This window comes from Gadus chalcogrammus, chromosome 22, assembly GCF_026213295.1.
Source record: "Gadus chalcogrammus isolate NIFS_2021 chromosome 22, NIFS_Gcha_1.0, whole genome shotgun sequence".
NCBI lineage: Eukaryota > Metazoa > Chordata > Actinopteri > Gadiformes > Gadidae > Gadus > Gadus chalcogrammus.
In genome coordinates, this window is record NC_079433.1 from 17500704 (window position 1) to 17518203 (window position 17500).

Below are 17500 nucleotides of genomic sequence, written 5' to 3' on the forward strand. Positions count from 1 at the left end.
TTCAATTATAAGACCTCATCACACATTTAATTGAGGTCATAACATCAGATTTAATGAGATATTCTGCTTTGTGCTGTGTCGGCCCATTTCTGATAAGATGTGTATCTTTGGAAAAGTTAGCCCTGCTGGAAAAGTCCAGTAAATAGATGACATAAGACAGGCTGTGGTTGACAGAGCGTCAGAGAGATCTTAGATTAACCTTTTCCATCCATTCATCCTATCGGCCCACAAATAGTCCTCATCTTTGTACAACACAAATTAAATAACGACTTGCAATATCGTTGTTGTCCTATAGATGGTGCTGTCTCTTTGGTTTCATATAGTGTATTATTCAGTCGAAAATTATTTTAAAGTTACAAGAGAACTATTGACCAGCAAGTATGAATATAAATATGATCTAAATGGCAAATTTTTGTTTGGTTTTATATCAAACTCAACTCAGCACTCCTCAATGGGAGTAACGACTCACCGAATCATGAGATACATTTCATAATTTTCCTGTCTTGGGAATGGACAATGGTTGGTTGCTACCAATGTTAAAAATGAGGTTGGCAACGCTTTCAGGTTATGCCTTAAAAGAACACTTTGTCTGTCCTCCCGCTTGCATGTGATTGGAGAGAGACATACGTTCATTCACTATTTGTTTACTAAACCCTATTTCCCTAAGGTCCACTCAGAACCCTTTTATTAGGAATGTTCCGTGATGAGATCAAATCCCAATAAAACGGAACTAAAACATTGTTACCTACTGCAGCTTCAATAAAAAATAAAAAAATCTTTAATGAGAAACTGAACATAACATTAGAACAACTCCCAATCAAACCCAGGTTTTATGACCGGAAAGCCTTTTTGATGGGAAATTCCATCACCCTGTGGCTGGCTCCCCCGGCCCCCCTGCCCGGCCGCAGATCCCGTGGTAATATGAATATTAATCGGTGGCAGCTGGTCTCACCCAGCCGCAAGATTCCTCTGTGAGATTTTGATCCGCGGAAGTGGCACACGTCGATACCGGCCAGCGGCTTAATGTTAATCTAGCCCAATCCGCCTCGGTAATGATGGCTGCTATCAGAGTCCAAGTTCATGGTGGCCCAGCCACACACACACACACGCACACACACACAGACACACACACTCTAACATGCAGCGTTATGAACGCCTGCATCTCTGCTGTTCCACAGGGTCTTATGGGAAACAAGGGCGAGCCCGGCAACCCTGGATTACCAGGTTTTAGTGGCCCCAAGGGCCCCGCGGTGAGTACTGCACTCTTTCTTACTCTTCCCTCACATGTTGTGGGCGAGCGAGTCTCCCACTGGAGCCCCGCCCTTTTTTTGCTCTTGCGTCAGTGATTTAAGAATCCTCCCTAACTTAACCTTTGACCTCCAGGGTCCACACGGTCCGGCCGGCCCCGAGGGGAAACAGGTAGGGGTCGTCCAATGTCATTCGATGCCAGCGATGAACGATTCAGGGGCTTGTTGTTCCATCGTCACACCTTGTCCTCCCTGGGTGTGTGTGTTCTCAGGGGATGCCAGGCAGAGTGGGGGACCGCGGCATCAAGGGGGAAAGGGTGAGCACGCACCTACGCCCCACGCACCCGGCCACGGGCCGGACGGACGGAAAGATTGTCTGGAGTCCGTCACGAAGCGAGCGAACACTATACAGCCTGCTACGTTTAATCTTTGTGTGCCTCTCTCCTTTAGAACATGATTCTATTTCTTCTTTGAGACGCGCTCTTACTTTGAAGCTGAACTCACTCTGTTGGTGGTGTGGGCCTAAGAGCGAATGCAGCGCTCCATAGCAGCATGGTTCACCTGTGAGGCCAGAGCACTAACACACACTGTCCCCCCGCCTGAAGGGAGACCCGGGAAACAAGGGCGACAAAGGCCACAACGGGGAGTCCGGCATTCCCGGCAACCCCGGAACCCCGGGAAGGAAGGGCCACACCGGGATGATGGGCATGTCAGGGCCACAGGGGGACATCGGCCCCACGGGGCCCCAGGGATCGATCGGTAACCCTGGAACGCCGGGGCCCAGGGTGAGTGATGCCTCCGCAAGCCAAGGTCAAACACTGGACGGACCCTGCCCGCCACCCCGACCGCGGCCAGGGTGTCCGGAGCTGTTATCGTGTACCAAACAAGCACCACCTTTAACACTTTAACACTTAACACTCTAACACACAAATGGCTAACGGCTGGCATCACCGTGTCCACTGCCACAGGGAGAGTCGGTGTCGGTGGAGCAGATGCGGCGACTGATCCAGGAAGAGCTCAGTAAACAGTTGGACTGTAAGGCCCCCGCTCGGTTTTTATTCCCTGTGTGACAAATAGACTCGTTTTAGGTTGGACTTCGACATTGTACATGTTCTGCTTTTGGCTGAATATCTCTCTACCGTTTTAATGGTGCATGTAAAGCACTTGGGAAACCTTTTTTTCAAGGCGCTATACAAATATAAGGTCTTATTACAATCATTACTTGCAGGATTTTGCACATTTTGTGGAAAGGCCTCAATGTTTATGTCTTTGGGATTCATGTTTAATGATGTGTGTGTGTGTGTGTGTGTGCGCGTGTGTGTGTGTGTGTGTGTGTGTGTGTGTGTGTGTGTGTGTGTGTGTGTGTGTGTGTGTGTGTGTGTGTGTGTGTGTGTGTGTGTGTGTGTGTGTGTGTGTGTGTGTGCGCGTGTGTGTGTCTGCGGGGGTGCAGCCAAACTGGCCTACCTGATCTCTCAGATCCAGCCGGCCCACGTGAAGACCACGGCGGGGCGGCCCGGGACCCCGGGGACGCCGGGGAAGGACGGCTCCCAGGGCCGCCCCGGCCCCCCGGGGGAGCAGGGGATGCCCGGTCAGAACGGAGGGGAGGGCATCCGAGGACCTCACGGCCCCAAAGGTGAGGGGGGGACCGGGGGGCTCGTCCAGCCAGGGTCAGGGGCGCCCCTTCAGGACGGACCTTGGTTCACCCCCAGCTCCAACACTGTCTGGAGGGGGGGGCTTTCTGTTTCGGTTTGTCAGCGTGGGCGACTGATCTTGGGAAGACACTTATATAACCACCACAAGTGAAGACGTACGAGTGTGGAGCCCAAAGCACACAAACCATTTGTTTGCCTCCAAAATACAAAAGCGTAAGAGAGAAAAAATACATCTCTGCCACGATCACGCTTGTGTGCTTTGGACCTCATTATTCGTTTATCAACAATTTGTCAATTTGTTTATTGTAATTTCCCTTTTTGTGTTGTTAAAATGCAACATTTTCCAACGTGTTAACAAATTGAACCGCCTAATTAAGAGGAATTAATGATCAGTTGATAAAAATAACAGTGGTCAATGAAATTGACCACACCGTGTCAACCCCTCTATATACCCACATACAAATCAACACACCGACTGCCGAGGTCCACATTTACTCCCAACCCTGCTGCGTGAGAGGGTTTTGTTAGTGTCCTTTTGAACACAGGGTCAGTTTGGACTGGGAGCAGTTCATACTGGAGTCTGACACTGGCTACATTGAATCAATAATGTGAACAACAGAACAAGAAAACCAGAACAAAAGATCGGATCTGAGCGATGAATGCGCTTTATCGAGCATCAAGGCACGCAGCGTGAACCAAACCTCAGAGACCAACGTGTTGCTCCCCCACCCAGGTGAACGAGGAACCAGAGGAGAGAAGGGAGAGAATGGCGTCGGGGAGCGGGGAGAGAAAGGCCCTGCCGGGCCCATAGGTAACACGAGTCCCTAACAAGCTGCTATCTTGCAGAAATGTATTCACCTGGAAAAACTTGTTATTGACGCCCCCGCCGTGCCCTCGGGCCAAAGGACAGGCAAACACAATTTGTAGTGCAAAGATGGAAACCCCTGGCGCTTATCGGCCCCTCGCCCCCTTATATGCTGTGGCCCCGCAATCGGCTAAGTGCTGACATTAGATAACACACTGTGCATACATCCTGGTTTTACTGGAGGCGAGGCCCGTGAGGCCGTAAATGGAAGGCAAATAGAGAGCTGCATCAACACTAACGTTTGGATACTCCCATCAAATCAGATGGCGGAAGGCGTACGTTGTGGTCTCCACGGCCCCTCGTCCTTATCTGTCTCTATCCCCCCCTCTCTCCCAGGCCCAGCCGGTCTGCCCGGCTACGGTAAAGACGGAAGCCCGGGACAAGTGGGCACCCAGGGAGAGCCAGGGAACCCCGGCCCCCACGGGCAGACCGGGCCCCCGGGACCCACCGGCCAGTGCGACCCCAGCCAGTGCGCTTATTACGCTAGCATGGCGTCAAGACCCCACACCAAGAACACCAAGGGGAATTAAAACGCATGCACAAAAACACACGCACACACACACACACAGGAACACATGCACACAGATACACATACACACTCACACGCGAAAATACAAAGAGCTTGAAGTCCAGCTGTATTCATGAACCGAGTGTGTGTTCATATGAATTGAGAACTTTTTACTTTTAGCGCTGATGGTCACCTCACGTGGGAGGGCTGAAGCCCGTGCTGCCGGTCCAGTCTTCATGTTTCTTTTGGGAGGATCAGGGTTTTTTTTTGGAAATGCTCCATTGGTGTTTTAAATATTAACATTGCGATGGATAGAGAGGGCAGCTGAGTACGTTTTTACAATGTTCCATTAGACTATGCATCAGTCAATAGTCATTTTAGTTTTATTTTCCACTTTTTTATGTTCCCAGGTCATGTGGGGCAATACAGTTTAAGATGAAGTTGAAAAAGGGATCCTTTCAGCCCCTCTGAGTGGAGATTCTGGACCCCACTCTGAAACCGTGACACTCCATTAATCCACATCACCCTGATGTTCCCCTGATCCGAGGATCCTAGCTTTGGATTGTATTAACTTCTCGTCAAAGTAGTTCTCTACTTTTATAATAGAGGGGGGCTTAGCCTCATGCGACAATCCAGACACCCAGATTTGTGTTCCGCCATGAATACCAGTCTTGCCTTATCGTTCTTAAGTCAATGACATGTTCAGTTAACTCGGGTTTATCGGATGAATCACGGACACCCTTTCATCTCTTGCCTGATCCGGTTTGAAGTGAAGCCAAAACCCCTTTCCAAAAAAAGCATTGAGTGCTGATGTCTGTTCATCTCTTCACATCGTTATTCTGTCCATTTAAGATGACATGCTTTGGAGTGCTAACCTTTCGTTCATGAAGACCTGTTGGTATTTGTAAGATATGCCTGAGTAGCATATTCATAATGCAGTCCATCTTCAACGAAGATTAAGAAATTAAATATGATTGATGAGGATGTTATGATGTCAGGCCAACTATGTCGTTTTTAATTATTGTAAGGAATTCAATTAAAATGTACGATCATTATCTATGTAGCCTAATACAGCCGAATTTCAATTCTTTCCCGTTTGCCTTTCCATGTGCTTATTATCATGGGTATCAATGAGGTAAAAGATGCATGTCACGCAAGGGTGGGTATAAGTGAACCACTTACTCAAATCATCGCAGCATATGTTGAACATACAAGGCGTAAACTTGTTAAAATTAGAGCTGTAATACCATCCAGATATTCTAGCTTCTCGTTTCACACTGAAACTGTCTTGAATGGGCAGCAAAAGATTTCTGAAAATTTTGTTCAAAAAGACAACAGCCAATCAGATTAGATAAATAAGTGATGTCCACTCATAGTTGAGGAATCCTCCTCTGTTCATCTTTTAGCCTCGGTGAACATCGGCTTAGTTTGAGTGAAACAGTTGGGATTGCTCTGTCGATGGTTACACATTACTCTGCCGCCGCAATCGTTTTTCAAATCTGGAAGTGTGAGTGTGGCGCACCTCGCTTCCTCTCTTCTTTTTTTTGATCTACCCTTTGGGTAACCTCTTGAAGCAGGGTTTTCCTTCTTTGTCCGGTTGGGGCTTACTGAACAGAGACTGGGGAGCCTCACAGAGGGGGGGGGGGGGGGGGGGGGGGGGGAGTTCTCGCTCCTGTAGAGACACAGGGTTTATTATGCGTCCTCTTAAGGAAGGAAATTGGAAGCGTTTCTTTCCCAGAATCCTGCTGGAGGGAGTGAGGCTGCATGGGTATGGGAGCTTTGACTTAACCTCTCTGGAGATGTGGCCTTCACGTCTCCGGTGGGCCAATGAGACCTACTGCGAGGCTCCCTGATCTCAGTTCATGTAGAATCTATTAACTAACCCCTTCACAACATCATTCGTGGTCAAGGTTTACTTTTGTCTCATTTATCCCCCCCCCCCACACACACATTTTTGTATGCTTTCTCACGCTTTGCTGGGTTTGCAGGTTTGGTTCATGTCATGGAGATGGTCGACGGTGGAATTAATCTCAAAGGAATTTTGGAAGCAACCAAACCAGGTTTAGGAAGTGACGCTTTTTTTTTAAATTTACTTCTCAACATAACATACAAAACGCAAAATAGCTATAGCTGCAGTGAGAATTCAATGACAGAATGAGTATTATGGGCTACGGTTTTCTTGCTGCTCACTTTCAATTCACACCCTTACTTGCCTTGCACTACCCTAAACTTACCCGAAAGTTCGCGCTCTATCTACTTTGGCCTATTATTGATCAATGAAACCATACCAGTATTGTTGATGTTATCATTTTGTATACGTCTACTCTGATCCACTATAAGGTAAAACATCGCAGAGCAAGGTGAAATTGGCTAGCAAACACCTCAATTGCGTAATTTTAATTTTGTGATGCTTTGTTTTTGTTTTGTAAATGTCTCCCTTTACAGTTGGCCTTGTTGAATGACGTATCTCCATTCATAAAAATAAGTTATACTACTAAATTATTCATAACGATGCAAATATGTTTATTTACCCATTTTTTATTACAGATTAATTGGTGCTATTCTAAATCAGTATTATGTGTTTTACGTTGGGAGAGATACACACGTTGTACTGTATATTGAAATAAAGACTGGAGCAGATCCATTTTCTAGGAAATCGTTTTTCTTTCTTTCCTCATCATGGGACTGGTGTGTATGTACTGTATAACGACAAAAAACTTTGGATGTTCTTTGTGGAAAAGATTGTGTTTTGACTGAACGCATTTGTTTGACAGAAAACACAGTTTAGGAAAACAAACAGATTGAGGCGGATTGCCTTCAACCTGAATCAAATGTTATTGCATGCCTTCGCTTTCAAAGGATCTGCGAAATTAATGTTTGTTGGCATAATGAAAAAATCTCTCCAATACAATAATGAACTTGCATGGTTTTTAATTGTCCAACCACAAGGTAATTTAAATAATGGTCCATAACTAAAACCTGCTACTTTGCTTTGCAATCAGTAGTGAACCAAAAGATGAATGAAAGTCCTATGGGGATCCCATCTATTGTTGGACCCTGTGCCCGATTTACTGGATGTGGTACCTATGCACATGTCTTGGGCTCCAAGCCCTATCCTTTCAAACACAAACTCCTCGGCTCAGTGGACACTGAAGTCTAGCCAGAGGCTAAAGGTCATGTGTGCTCTCTGGATATGCCTTTCTTGTTTGTTTCTTATTTTTGACTGTGCAGAGGAAAAAAACAATTTGATGCTCTCCAAAGTAACCAGGCAACAGTGGATCTGGAGCCTGTAGCCCTGATCCATCCCCATCAAGAACATTACAGCGCCCGGCGACGTGGGGATGAGACAAACCCAATGACCTATTCTTTTACAGCGCATGAACAATCGTACCCTCATGGTGGTGCCTGTTCATGTTTCAATCATGGAGACTTGGTGGTTGAAATAGATTAAGATCATCCAAGCAACTTGTCAAAAACCCATTTTATTACATTATTTGAAAGACCTATAAAAAAAAAAAAGAACCTATAATCTCAAGTGCCTGGGAATGACCTCATTTTATAATTGTAACATTATGCCTGGTTCATTTCTTTGTTAATTACGATGCGATTCCAAAGCTTGTTCTACTGCAACGTCTGCAGCTGCTTTTGTTAATATATGTGGTAGTCCATCAGGCAATGAGAAGGAAATATAGATGATATCTTGCTGTGTATCAATGCTGAATGTACACTTTAAAGGAAAACACGTTGAGGTGTGTTAATGGAATTTAAAACAACAGGTGTAAAATAAACATCATTCAGTTGTGCCTTTTAACTGCTTTACAACAAAGGCCTTGTTATTTCTGCTGAACATGCAGAAAGGGGAGACGCAGACACAATTTTTGCGAGGTCAATCAATGTAAGGCTGCCTCCTACTGGGCCCAGCTTATCAAGAGGGAGCGAGAGATGGACAAAGGGATGTGTGAGTGTATGCGTGTGAGGATTCCTTTGTCAGTGGTATTCAGATAAAAATCAGGTTGTACAATTTTTAAATGTCCATTGTGTATTCTATAATTGTGTCTCTGTAATCCCTGTGTCTCTTTTGATCCACGATTTGAATGAAGGCATTTAAAACTGAAAAGAAAAAATTGTTTCTCCCAGACCCCTGCCGAACAGGGGGGGGGGGGGGACCACGTGGCGTGGAGGTTCACCATTTTGAACCATCTTGTATTTTATTTATATATATATATATATTGTTATTTTTTCTGTCTCATTGGTTTTTGTAGCTGGATGACTTCCTTCCAGCGAGCATGTAGAGTGGGGGCGATCTGCCTATGCAGGTGGAGGGGTCGCAAAGTCCTGTGGGGCCCGTGGCCCCCCGGGGCCCCGGTGAGCCTGGGGTGCCGGAGGCCCCTGTCTCCCCGCGGGCGCCGTTCTTGCCATCCAGCCCGACACCGGGAGTCCCTGCTGGACCTACGATGGAGGTGTTGAGGTAGGGTTAAAAAAAAGACATTCATATCATCACATTAGTATATTAGCAGCATACGCATGAGGTGTTAACAACTGTTGTCCCTAGCAACAGACGGCAGCGGGATGGCATTCTGTGTTTGTTTAGTTCATCTGGGTATTTAATGTACGGGCTCAGGTCCAGAGTTCAGTCTAGCCTTATTGGTACGGTATGTTACAGAGATCATGGGGTTGGGGTTGTGCTCTTAGACCTGGAAGTGGAGTCCTCCGTTACTGCGTCATTCAATATAAGAATACAAATTAGGATATGCTTTGTGAGCTGAGCAAACACTGAGCCAGACGGTGCAGATATACAGCTCTCTTGCTGTACCATGCAGGCCTGACTGGGTGGCATTGATAAGCAATACAAACAGCACTATATGTTTAAATTGTAATTTGCAACCCCCTTTTCTCGCTCTGCATAACACTAAAGCCCTGAGCAGACTTAGTATTTTATATATCTATACTTGTATATCCCCATTGCATCAGAGTTGAAAAGGGTTCCAAGATACACTCGGCTGATCTTGTTGAACTATTCGACGTAACTCCATGTGTTAATCAAAATACAGCAGCTGTTTTTATTCTGTTTTTTGTGCAATTGGTTGTTATTGCACCATGTTCAAAGGATTTAAATCTTTGTGAGCCTCAAACTCTCCCGTTCCTTGATGGATAGTGAGCCTATTTATCTCATCACGTGTCTCCCGGTGACTCCGCGTGATTAGATCCCTGCTCCCAACTCAATATAAATGCAACGGGATTTGATAGCTCCATTTGCGTAGGCACTAGTTGGCCCTCCATTTCAGCTCCAATCTTCACGGGGCCAACTTGGCTAATGAGATAATAGGACTTGAGTAACGATTGTATCACTTATTCTGGGTGTACCACATATTATGGTTTGGGATGTGACCGCACATGTCCGATTTCTAGTAGATAGATACAGTATGTGTTTGTGTGTGTGCGTGTCTACCATGTGGAGCGCACATATTTTTGCCTGGCAGGTGTGCTTAGGGTCTATGAGACAAACATAGACACGTGTTGTGTGTTGTCGTTGTTTACCTTGAGTGCCCGGCTCTCCAGAGCTTCCCTTGACTCCAACGCCGTTCTCTCCCGCGTCTCCCTTCCCTCCCTGGGTCCCGGCTTCACCTGCCGGGGGGAACAAGAGAGCGCATGTCAGGGGCAACGACGTTGCGGTGTGATCAGGAGCAGACGCCTCGTCCTTCCACTCGTCTTTCGCAGCCGGGTGGTGAGGAGGGGAGGAACTGTGAAAGACTTGCTCTGATGAGTCCTCGTTTGACGTCATCGATGCATAAACCTGCACTGTGTATGTATGCTCACTGCAGCCGTCACTTCAAATCAAACTTATTTGAAAAGGAGGTATATTAATATTTCTAATAAGAGGTGTTTTGCAACACTTCCTGTCCAGCCCGGGCACATAACACCTTGTGTGACGAAGCGCTCAACCATCACAGTCCTTAGAATGGCCGAGCCGTTGGTTGATTAATTTTATTCTTTACACATTTAGAACTCAAGTGACGGGTGCATTGTGTGGGTCTCTATGCAGAGCACAATGTTGGATCTACTTGTGGTCTGTTCTACTCCCACGGTTGAAATTTTCCGTATTCAACGAGAAACAAACGAAGTCAAAGAAAGCTATGTTTCTGGCATACTCAATTATACAACTTTATAAAGAGGAGAGGAGAAACATTGATTTTACTTCAGCTGAGAAGTCGTATATGATGTCAAATCTGACCTTTCTTTCCAGGAATACCAGGAAGTCCAAAGTAGCCCGGAGGCCCTTTGAGGCCCATGAGACCTTGCTCTCCATTTGCTCCTGGGGGCCCGCTGGGGCCAGGGGGGCCAACCAGTCCAGGGGTACCAGGTGAGCCCAGTGCTGCTGGTCTCTTCATCATCTCTTTCCTGAATTCTAGTAGTTGTTCTGACAAGACATGCAAAAGTACCAAAACATTATTGAGGATAATTTGGACCTACAGATAACTTGTAGGGATGATTATGACTCTTTTTATAATAAGTTGAAGCTGGAAAATACATACCTTCAACAATGACTGAGCAAAGGTCTCTTAGCTTGTCGTCGTTCACCTTAGGACCCTATGACGAGAAAAGGAAAGAAACATACACCTAAATACGAATCCCTAATTTTTGGCCAAACAACCTGACCTTTTCATCAATGGGAAAACACGGCTTTGGTATGTGAAATGAGCTTAATCGATGATCATAAATAGATGAAATCCTGTTCATATTTCTTTGTTAGACTACTCTATTAGCTCTGTTCAGTGAGGACACACTGGGATTCAGTGGTAGCAATGGCCTCATGCTGCGGAATAAAGAAATGCTTGAGAAGGCATGGTAGCTCAGAGATAACCCTGCTTCATTCTGCCAAGTACCATTTACAAAATAGCAGGAAAGTTGATTTATTTCAATCAAAGAAGCGTGTAGGCGGCCAAGCCGTCCAGTAATAGCAGCAGAGGTTGGTGTAGCGCAGTACAGTTCGCTGCTCCAAAACTGAACACGGATAGATACAGAATAGATGAATACAGACGCTGGCCTTCTGAAGAACACCCACATAGCTAAAGCCCCAGGGGGTCGCGTCTCTCCTGTGAGTAATACTAAGTAGACATACAGCAGTATAGGGTGTGTGTGTGTGTGTGTGTGTGTGTGTGTGCGTGTGTGCGTGTGCGTGCGTGTGCGTGTGTGTGTGTGTGTGTGTGTGTGTGTGCGTGTGTGCGTGTGTGCGTGTGTGTGTGTGTGTGTGTGTGTGTTCTAAAGACGTACAGGTAGGCCCCTGGGTCCTGGGGCCCCGGGGATGCCGCTCTCTCCCTCCAAGCCTCGGGGCCCGATGGGCCCGTGCTGGCCCTCGTGTCCTGGCTGACCCGGCCTGCCGTCGGCCCCTGTCGCTCCTCGGTTGCCCTTTGCCCCGAGCTGCAGGGGGCAGAGAAGCTAATGTTAGCCGCACTGACTCAGCCTGGGCTACGTGTGCTCACACTGTAGTCTACAATGTACTACAGTACATCCAATGGGATGAAACGTTGTAATACCTCTCCCCTAACGCCAGAAACACCAGGAGGCCCCTGAAAGACACAAAAAACAACAATATGGCGAGTCAGAAAAGACATCTCTTTGCTTCTGATTGTGTGTGTTATGAACAACTTGGCATGGGTCATGACATAAGGAGGACGATGGAGTCCTTGAGAAGCTACAGAGAAAGTGTGCTTTCTGCTATGTAACTTATCAATGCACCATTTGGTTTTTATTCACACCTATGTCAATTATTTAACGTGAATAAACTAAAAGGAATCCATCAACGTCTTGATCACCAAGGGATTCTGTCCAGGTGAAGTTGGTCTGAGACCAGTAATAGTGATGAATTACAACAAGAGGATGGGACGTCTAAACTAATATTTATTAAATTAATAAATTAATCAAAGGGATCCTACTAACATTTGGTTTAAAGGCAGAGTTGCTGTTGTTTTTGGCACGAAGATGCTCTTTGGCAACTTTGTGCCTAATAACCATTGCTCTCTGTTGCCAATGCTGGCCATGAGTTCCATAGTATCTCTTTAATCAAGACATCTCACCTGGTCGCCCTTAATTCCGGGATCTCCAGAAGCACCATTATCTCCCTGTGAATACAAAGCAGTTGAATTAGCATTCGCAGGCGCTCTGCAGCGGTATAAAGTATTTCCAACTCTGTATATATGTTTGCGGGACGCGTTTCTGTACCTCACTTCCTTTCTGGCCGGATGGACCCATTGGCCCCTGCAGAACAAAACCCACAAGATCACATGAAACGGCATGTTGGACGAACCCGTCCTCCCATCACCTCTCAATGAACCACGAGCCACGCTGGGACTAGCTGAGCAGTCTCACCTGATCTCCTTTGAGTCCAGTGTGGCCCTTTATCCCCATTGCACCAGTGTCCCCCTTGTCCCCTTTGTCCCCCTGTCAGGGAGACAAACACAACAGAAGGCCAGTTGGTGGTCTCTTTCACCTGAAGACCCTCGCCACACTGCGAGTCCACACAGGGGCTCTATAGCGAGAAGCTTGATAAGCTCTGGGTCAAAGGGGAGGTCAAGGGTCACGTGGGGTGCAGTCGCTCACCTGGACGCCCTGTGGGCCTTCTGCCCCCAGCGGTCCCTGCTTCCCGGATTCCCCCTGAGGTGGAGATAGGGTGGGGGTAGAGATAGGGTGGGGGTGGAGATAGGGTGGGGGTAGGGGTAGGGTGGAGATAGGGTGGAGGTGGAGATAGGGTTGGGGTGGAGATAGGGTGGGGGTAGAGATAGGGTGGGGTTGAGTCTCGGTGGTGGGTTGAGATCCTCTTAATCCCTGACAAACAGAGTAGCTGCTCCCTCAGGGCAACGAGAACTGAACCCTGTCAACCCTGACCCTGGTGGTTCGGGACCTGCTACTGTGTGACTGTGTGTATACAACAGTTTCACTTTTAGAACTCTGCACAGTTGTCTACATTACAACTGCACCTTTGTAAATGTGTTCCTAACTGCACTACTGGTATAAAATGCCACTGCAATTACTGTATTGTTTTATATCTTATTGATATTTACCAACTCAAAGGAGTCAAGTTTGAGTTAAAATTAGAATTTGACTGACTCCGTTTCGCTGAAGTCTGCAGTCACAATAAAATGAGGATGTTCTATTTTATTCAAAATTACACTCAAATTATTGCTGATAAATTGATCCTGCAGCCCCTCTTAAGATCAAGTCATGACATTTAGCTGGCCCATTTGAGAAACCTTTCCGAGAGTGCCAAGGGGAAGTAGAGGATTAACGGTAAACGCTTAAAGCTGTAACCACCTCAAGTGTCTGTCCTCAACTCAATTTAGTGGAGTCTAACTCTGCCGAGGTGTGGGGGATAAAGAGGAAGGAATAACCCACTGTGGCCCCCTTGGCTCCTGGTTCTCCATCCTCTCCTGGCTCTCCTTGCTCGCCCTAGAAAAAATGGAAAGAGAGAGAGAGTATTGTGGAAATGAGGAGATGTCAAAATGTGTGCTCCGTGTGGGTGTCGGTATGAATGAGAATGCTTCAGAGACATGAGACTGAATGAGCTGGAGGTCCCGGTAGAGATGATGCTACAAGCGGCAGTCCCCCCAGCACTCATCAGTAAAACACTAAGGGACAACGTTTCGGGACAATGTCATCCCTGTTTCTTGATACTGATGAGGGGGAACCTAGCAGTCATTCTCCAAATAACGCACAGATGAATATCCAATTGAAGGATAACAACATCAGATACGGTTTGGCTCAGGGAGTATCCAAGGTATACAAAAGGATTTGTGGTTTCAGACTGCATGGTTACAAATCCCAGTGTATGCATAGTACTTGAGGGTAAAGCCAAACAAAGTGATCCGAAACGCTCACCGCCTTTCCAGATAGTCCGACTGGCCCCACAGCTCCCTCAGCACCCAGATCTCCCTGAAATATACGTAACATGAATGTAAGAAATACATTACATTTTCAAAAATAACATCAGCCACATGCCACGTGAAACTAATAGACAGGCAGTTTAAATTACCTTCTCACCGGTGGGTCCAACCCCTCCCTGTTTCCCTGGAAGGCCCTGTGGAATGAGAAATAGGAAAACACCACAGAGAAACAAAGCAATTTGTCATTGGGACATAAAGTCAATGAAAGTGTTTCTCTTCGCACTAATCCGGACCCTCTTGTATACAGTGGGTCATTTCTGCTCCAAACCAGACGCTTCTCTCTCATATTACATGGAACGCAGCCAAATCAGGCGTCAGGGGAGTTATAGGGCCATTGATTAACCATAAAAACCAAACTTGGCTATAATAGTTCTGGGTGTTTGCCTTATTGAAGGAGTCAATCAGTTTTAATGTTGTGCATATCATGGCATACACAATTGTATTCACAGTATTTAGTCGTTGAGCAAATGGTTCTCAACTAGTGTAGCCTCCGGACCCAAACGTGAATAATAATAATAATAATAACAAAAATAACAAAAATCTGCAACAATTGAGAACAATGGCTCACTATTTCATTGAGACTCAATGAAATAGTGAGCCATTGATTAGTTCATTCACGGGCTTCTTTCTACAGATGAAGGATGTTCCTCTGAAACCAGTTCATTACTGGTTAAGCAGACAGATTTAGAAACCTAGCATTGCAGAAGGACAGTCTCACTCTGCCATTTTCTAATATAAGACACTTCTGCTTCCTCCGCACATCGTGAAAGATCGCTGTCTGGAGAACGTAAATCCTCTGTGCAGAGCTATGTATGCAGAACAGGGATGAGACCTCTAGTTTTATATGGTCTGCATTACCCAAAGCCATGGCCTTCTGTCCCCTGTGCCCATAATGTGGTTTATTTGTGTCCATTATTTCAAACATATTACCGCAGGAAAGTATTAATTCACAAAACAACAAAAAATATCGATATTTGCCTGCTGCATAATTTGTGTAGCTGCAAATATGCATCGTACTTTAGATCAACCTCCCTTGTATGTGTAGACAAATTCAATTGTGTAATCATTTTACACAGCCCTTCTCTAAATCACTAATGAAATAATTTGTTAAAACAACAAAAAATTTCTCACCGGGATTCCAACAATGCCCCTGACACCAACGATTCCTGCAACCCCAGCCTCTCCCTGTGGCAGTAGAATAGCAGCATGGATTAATATGTCTTTCATAGGCACACACACACACACACACACACACACACACACACACACACACACACACACACACACACACACACACACACACACACACACACACACACACACACACACACACACACACACACACACACACACACACACACACACACACACACACAGGTGTGTGTCCAAGAGTTTGTATAGCAGCATGCATCAATGTGTCTTTCACAAACACACTCAGCATTGTGTCCAAGAGTTTGTATAGTAGAATGTGTGTGTGCCAGTGTGAGCTATGTGAGTACTGTACGTGATTGTATCTGTGTTGTGTGTGCATGCGTGCTCATGCGTGCGCGCGTGGGTGCGTTTGTGTGTACGCGCGTGTGTGTGCGTGCATGTGCTTGTGTGTGTGAGGCAGGAAATCACCTTGCTCCCGTCCACACCGGGGATACCGTCCATGCCATCTTTGCCGGCTTCCCCCTGATCCACAACAACATCAGTGATTACTTACACAAACAGAGCCACATGGTGCAGGTAGAATCCTGTGCACTTCAGTTCGCTCCTCTCTCTCCCCTTTGGAGAGGACAATGTTTACAGCAAATGGAAATGAGGCCATAGATCATAAAAGTACAAACGGCAGCGTGAGTGGTGGAGATTTTTAAGTGCTTGGCTGCCTGCAAGTGAACCCCATTCATACGCTGCATTCAAATATGAATTCTGTTCCCACCACCACCCACGGCCCCCTCATCGAGACAGTAACTCAAATCTGCTTAGCTTAGAGGGCAAACACAACATTCCTTTATTACCTAAATTAAAGTGGCCTCCTCTTTTTTTGGACGCATGCCGTGGTGTTGAATTCTGAACAGGCTTGATGTCACATAACGTGAACATTGTGGAAAAGATGCCCAAATGCTAACCTTAAGAGACCCTGGATGGCACATCTGGTAACCCACAGCAATCCAGTCTTGAGTTATCCTATGTGATTGATTTACTATGCGTCTACTTCATCTATTCTATTAATCTGATAATATTTGAATGTTATTTGTATTCCATTGCTTGCTAATAACAGAGTTAACATGGGAAAACTTTAAAAAGGATCCATGTGTTTTTCCAGTTGTTATCGGTCCACTTATAAGGGCTGGCAGGCACAAGGCAGATATAAGAGCACGGAAGCAGCCATTGGAGATGAATGAGATGTTGGTGTTGAAGAAGCATATTATGCTAGGTTTCTTACGGTTTCTCCTTTGTCTCCTTGGATACCCTGCTCGCCTGGTGACCCGACCGCTCCCTAATGATACACACGGGGGTAGAGGGAACTTTAAATCCACTGGCTTAGATGTGAAGAGGCAGCCACAGTACCTCACCGATAAAAAAGGACCATAGGGGAGGAATTGTCTTCTCACCTCATCCCCCTTAGGACCCTCCAAACCCTGACGTCCTCGTACACCTTCCACACCCTAGCGTAGCAGAAACGCACCCACAACGCATTGTCAGCATCTCGGAGAGAGTCAGTCTGCGTTACACACACTGTACCATAACAGAAGCCTTCCCTTTTGAAGGAGCAAACAAAGGGAACCGTGTCTTGGAAGCGCAGTAGATACGGAGCTGATCCAAGTGAGACTGACTTACGGGATTTCCGGGCGGCCCAGTCGGACCCACGTTCCCATTAAAACCAGGAGGACCCTGGAAACAAGCAGACAGAGCGAGAGAGTCAGCCGTCCGCTGGGGCCGCAGTGGGGCCTCTGAACGGAGGAACGCCTCAGCTCTGCATTTGAAGCAATGAGGAAAGCATGGGATTGTTTATCTTACTCTATCTCCTTTTTCGCCCGCTGTTCCCGACAATCCAATAGGCCCTCTTTGTCCCTAGATACAGGAAAAAGCGTTAGTTGACACAATTACACTTGGTTGGGTATCTGGTTCCTGACACAGTACAACAATTATAGCCTGTATGGAGCCCATGCTGCAGCATTGGTGATCAATACAGGTTATGATTTATGAAGAACTACAGTGGTGTCGGAGATGGCGCCTCTTACGTCGTCGCCCATGTGTCCTTGAGGACCTGCAGCCCCGGGAAGTCCGTCTGCTCCCTGGAGATT

General features: G+C 46.4%; 2 protein-coding genes across 2 annotated transcripts in view; one reads left to right on the forward strand and one right to left on the reverse strand.

Annotated features, from left to right (window-relative positions):
• Positions 1 to 5902, forward strand: part of col22a1 (collagen, type XXII, alpha 1) — a 45504-nt gene extending 39602 nt beyond the window's left edge. Inside the window, exons 58-65 of the mRNA XM_056582533.1 lie at positions 1179 to 1250; positions 1384 to 1419; positions 1520 to 1564; positions 1853 to 2032; positions 2216 to 2282; positions 2698 to 2880; positions 3633 to 3710; positions 4101 to 5902. Coding sequence (XP_056438508.1) covers positions 1179 to 1250; positions 1384 to 1419; positions 1520 to 1564; positions 1853 to 2032; positions 2216 to 2282; positions 2698 to 2880; positions 3633 to 3710; positions 4101 to 4294 — 855 coding nt within the window. The 3' untranslated portion in view covers positions 4295 to 5902. The remainder of the gene's footprint in view (positions 1 to 1178; positions 1251 to 1383; positions 1420 to 1519; positions 1565 to 1852; positions 2033 to 2215; positions 2283 to 2697; positions 2881 to 3632; positions 3711 to 4100) is intronic.
• Positions 5903 to 8518: 2616 nt separating this feature from the next.
• Positions 8519 to 17500, reverse strand: part of LOC130375543 (collagen alpha-1(IX) chain) — a 23324-nt gene continuing 14342 nt past the window's right edge. The window contains exons 18-37 of the mRNA XM_056582529.1: positions 17438 to 17491; positions 17214 to 17267; positions 17034 to 17087; positions 16808 to 16861; positions 16639 to 16692; positions 15831 to 15884; positions 15342 to 15395; positions 14300 to 14344; positions 14146 to 14199; positions 13663 to 13716; positions 12871 to 12924; positions 12640 to 12711; positions 12493 to 12528; positions 12348 to 12392; positions 11808 to 11840; positions 11545 to 11691; positions 10806 to 10860; positions 10505 to 10690; positions 9811 to 9897; positions 8519 to 8721 (exon numbers count right to left, since the gene is read on the reverse strand). Coding sequence (XP_056438504.1) covers positions 8519 to 8721; positions 9811 to 9897; positions 10505 to 10690; positions 10806 to 10860; positions 11545 to 11691; positions 11808 to 11840; positions 12348 to 12392; positions 12493 to 12528; positions 12640 to 12711; positions 12871 to 12924; positions 13663 to 13716; positions 14146 to 14199; positions 14300 to 14344; positions 15342 to 15395; positions 15831 to 15884; positions 16639 to 16692; positions 16808 to 16861; positions 17034 to 17087; positions 17214 to 17267; positions 17438 to 17491 — 1449 coding nt within the window. The remainder of the gene's footprint in view (positions 8722 to 9810; positions 9898 to 10504; positions 10691 to 10805; positions 10861 to 11544; positions 11692 to 11807; positions 11841 to 12347; positions 12393 to 12492; positions 12529 to 12639; positions 12712 to 12870; positions 12925 to 13662; positions 13717 to 14145; positions 14200 to 14299; positions 14345 to 15341; positions 15396 to 15830; positions 15885 to 16638; positions 16693 to 16807; positions 16862 to 17033; positions 17088 to 17213; positions 17268 to 17437; positions 17492 to 17500) is intronic.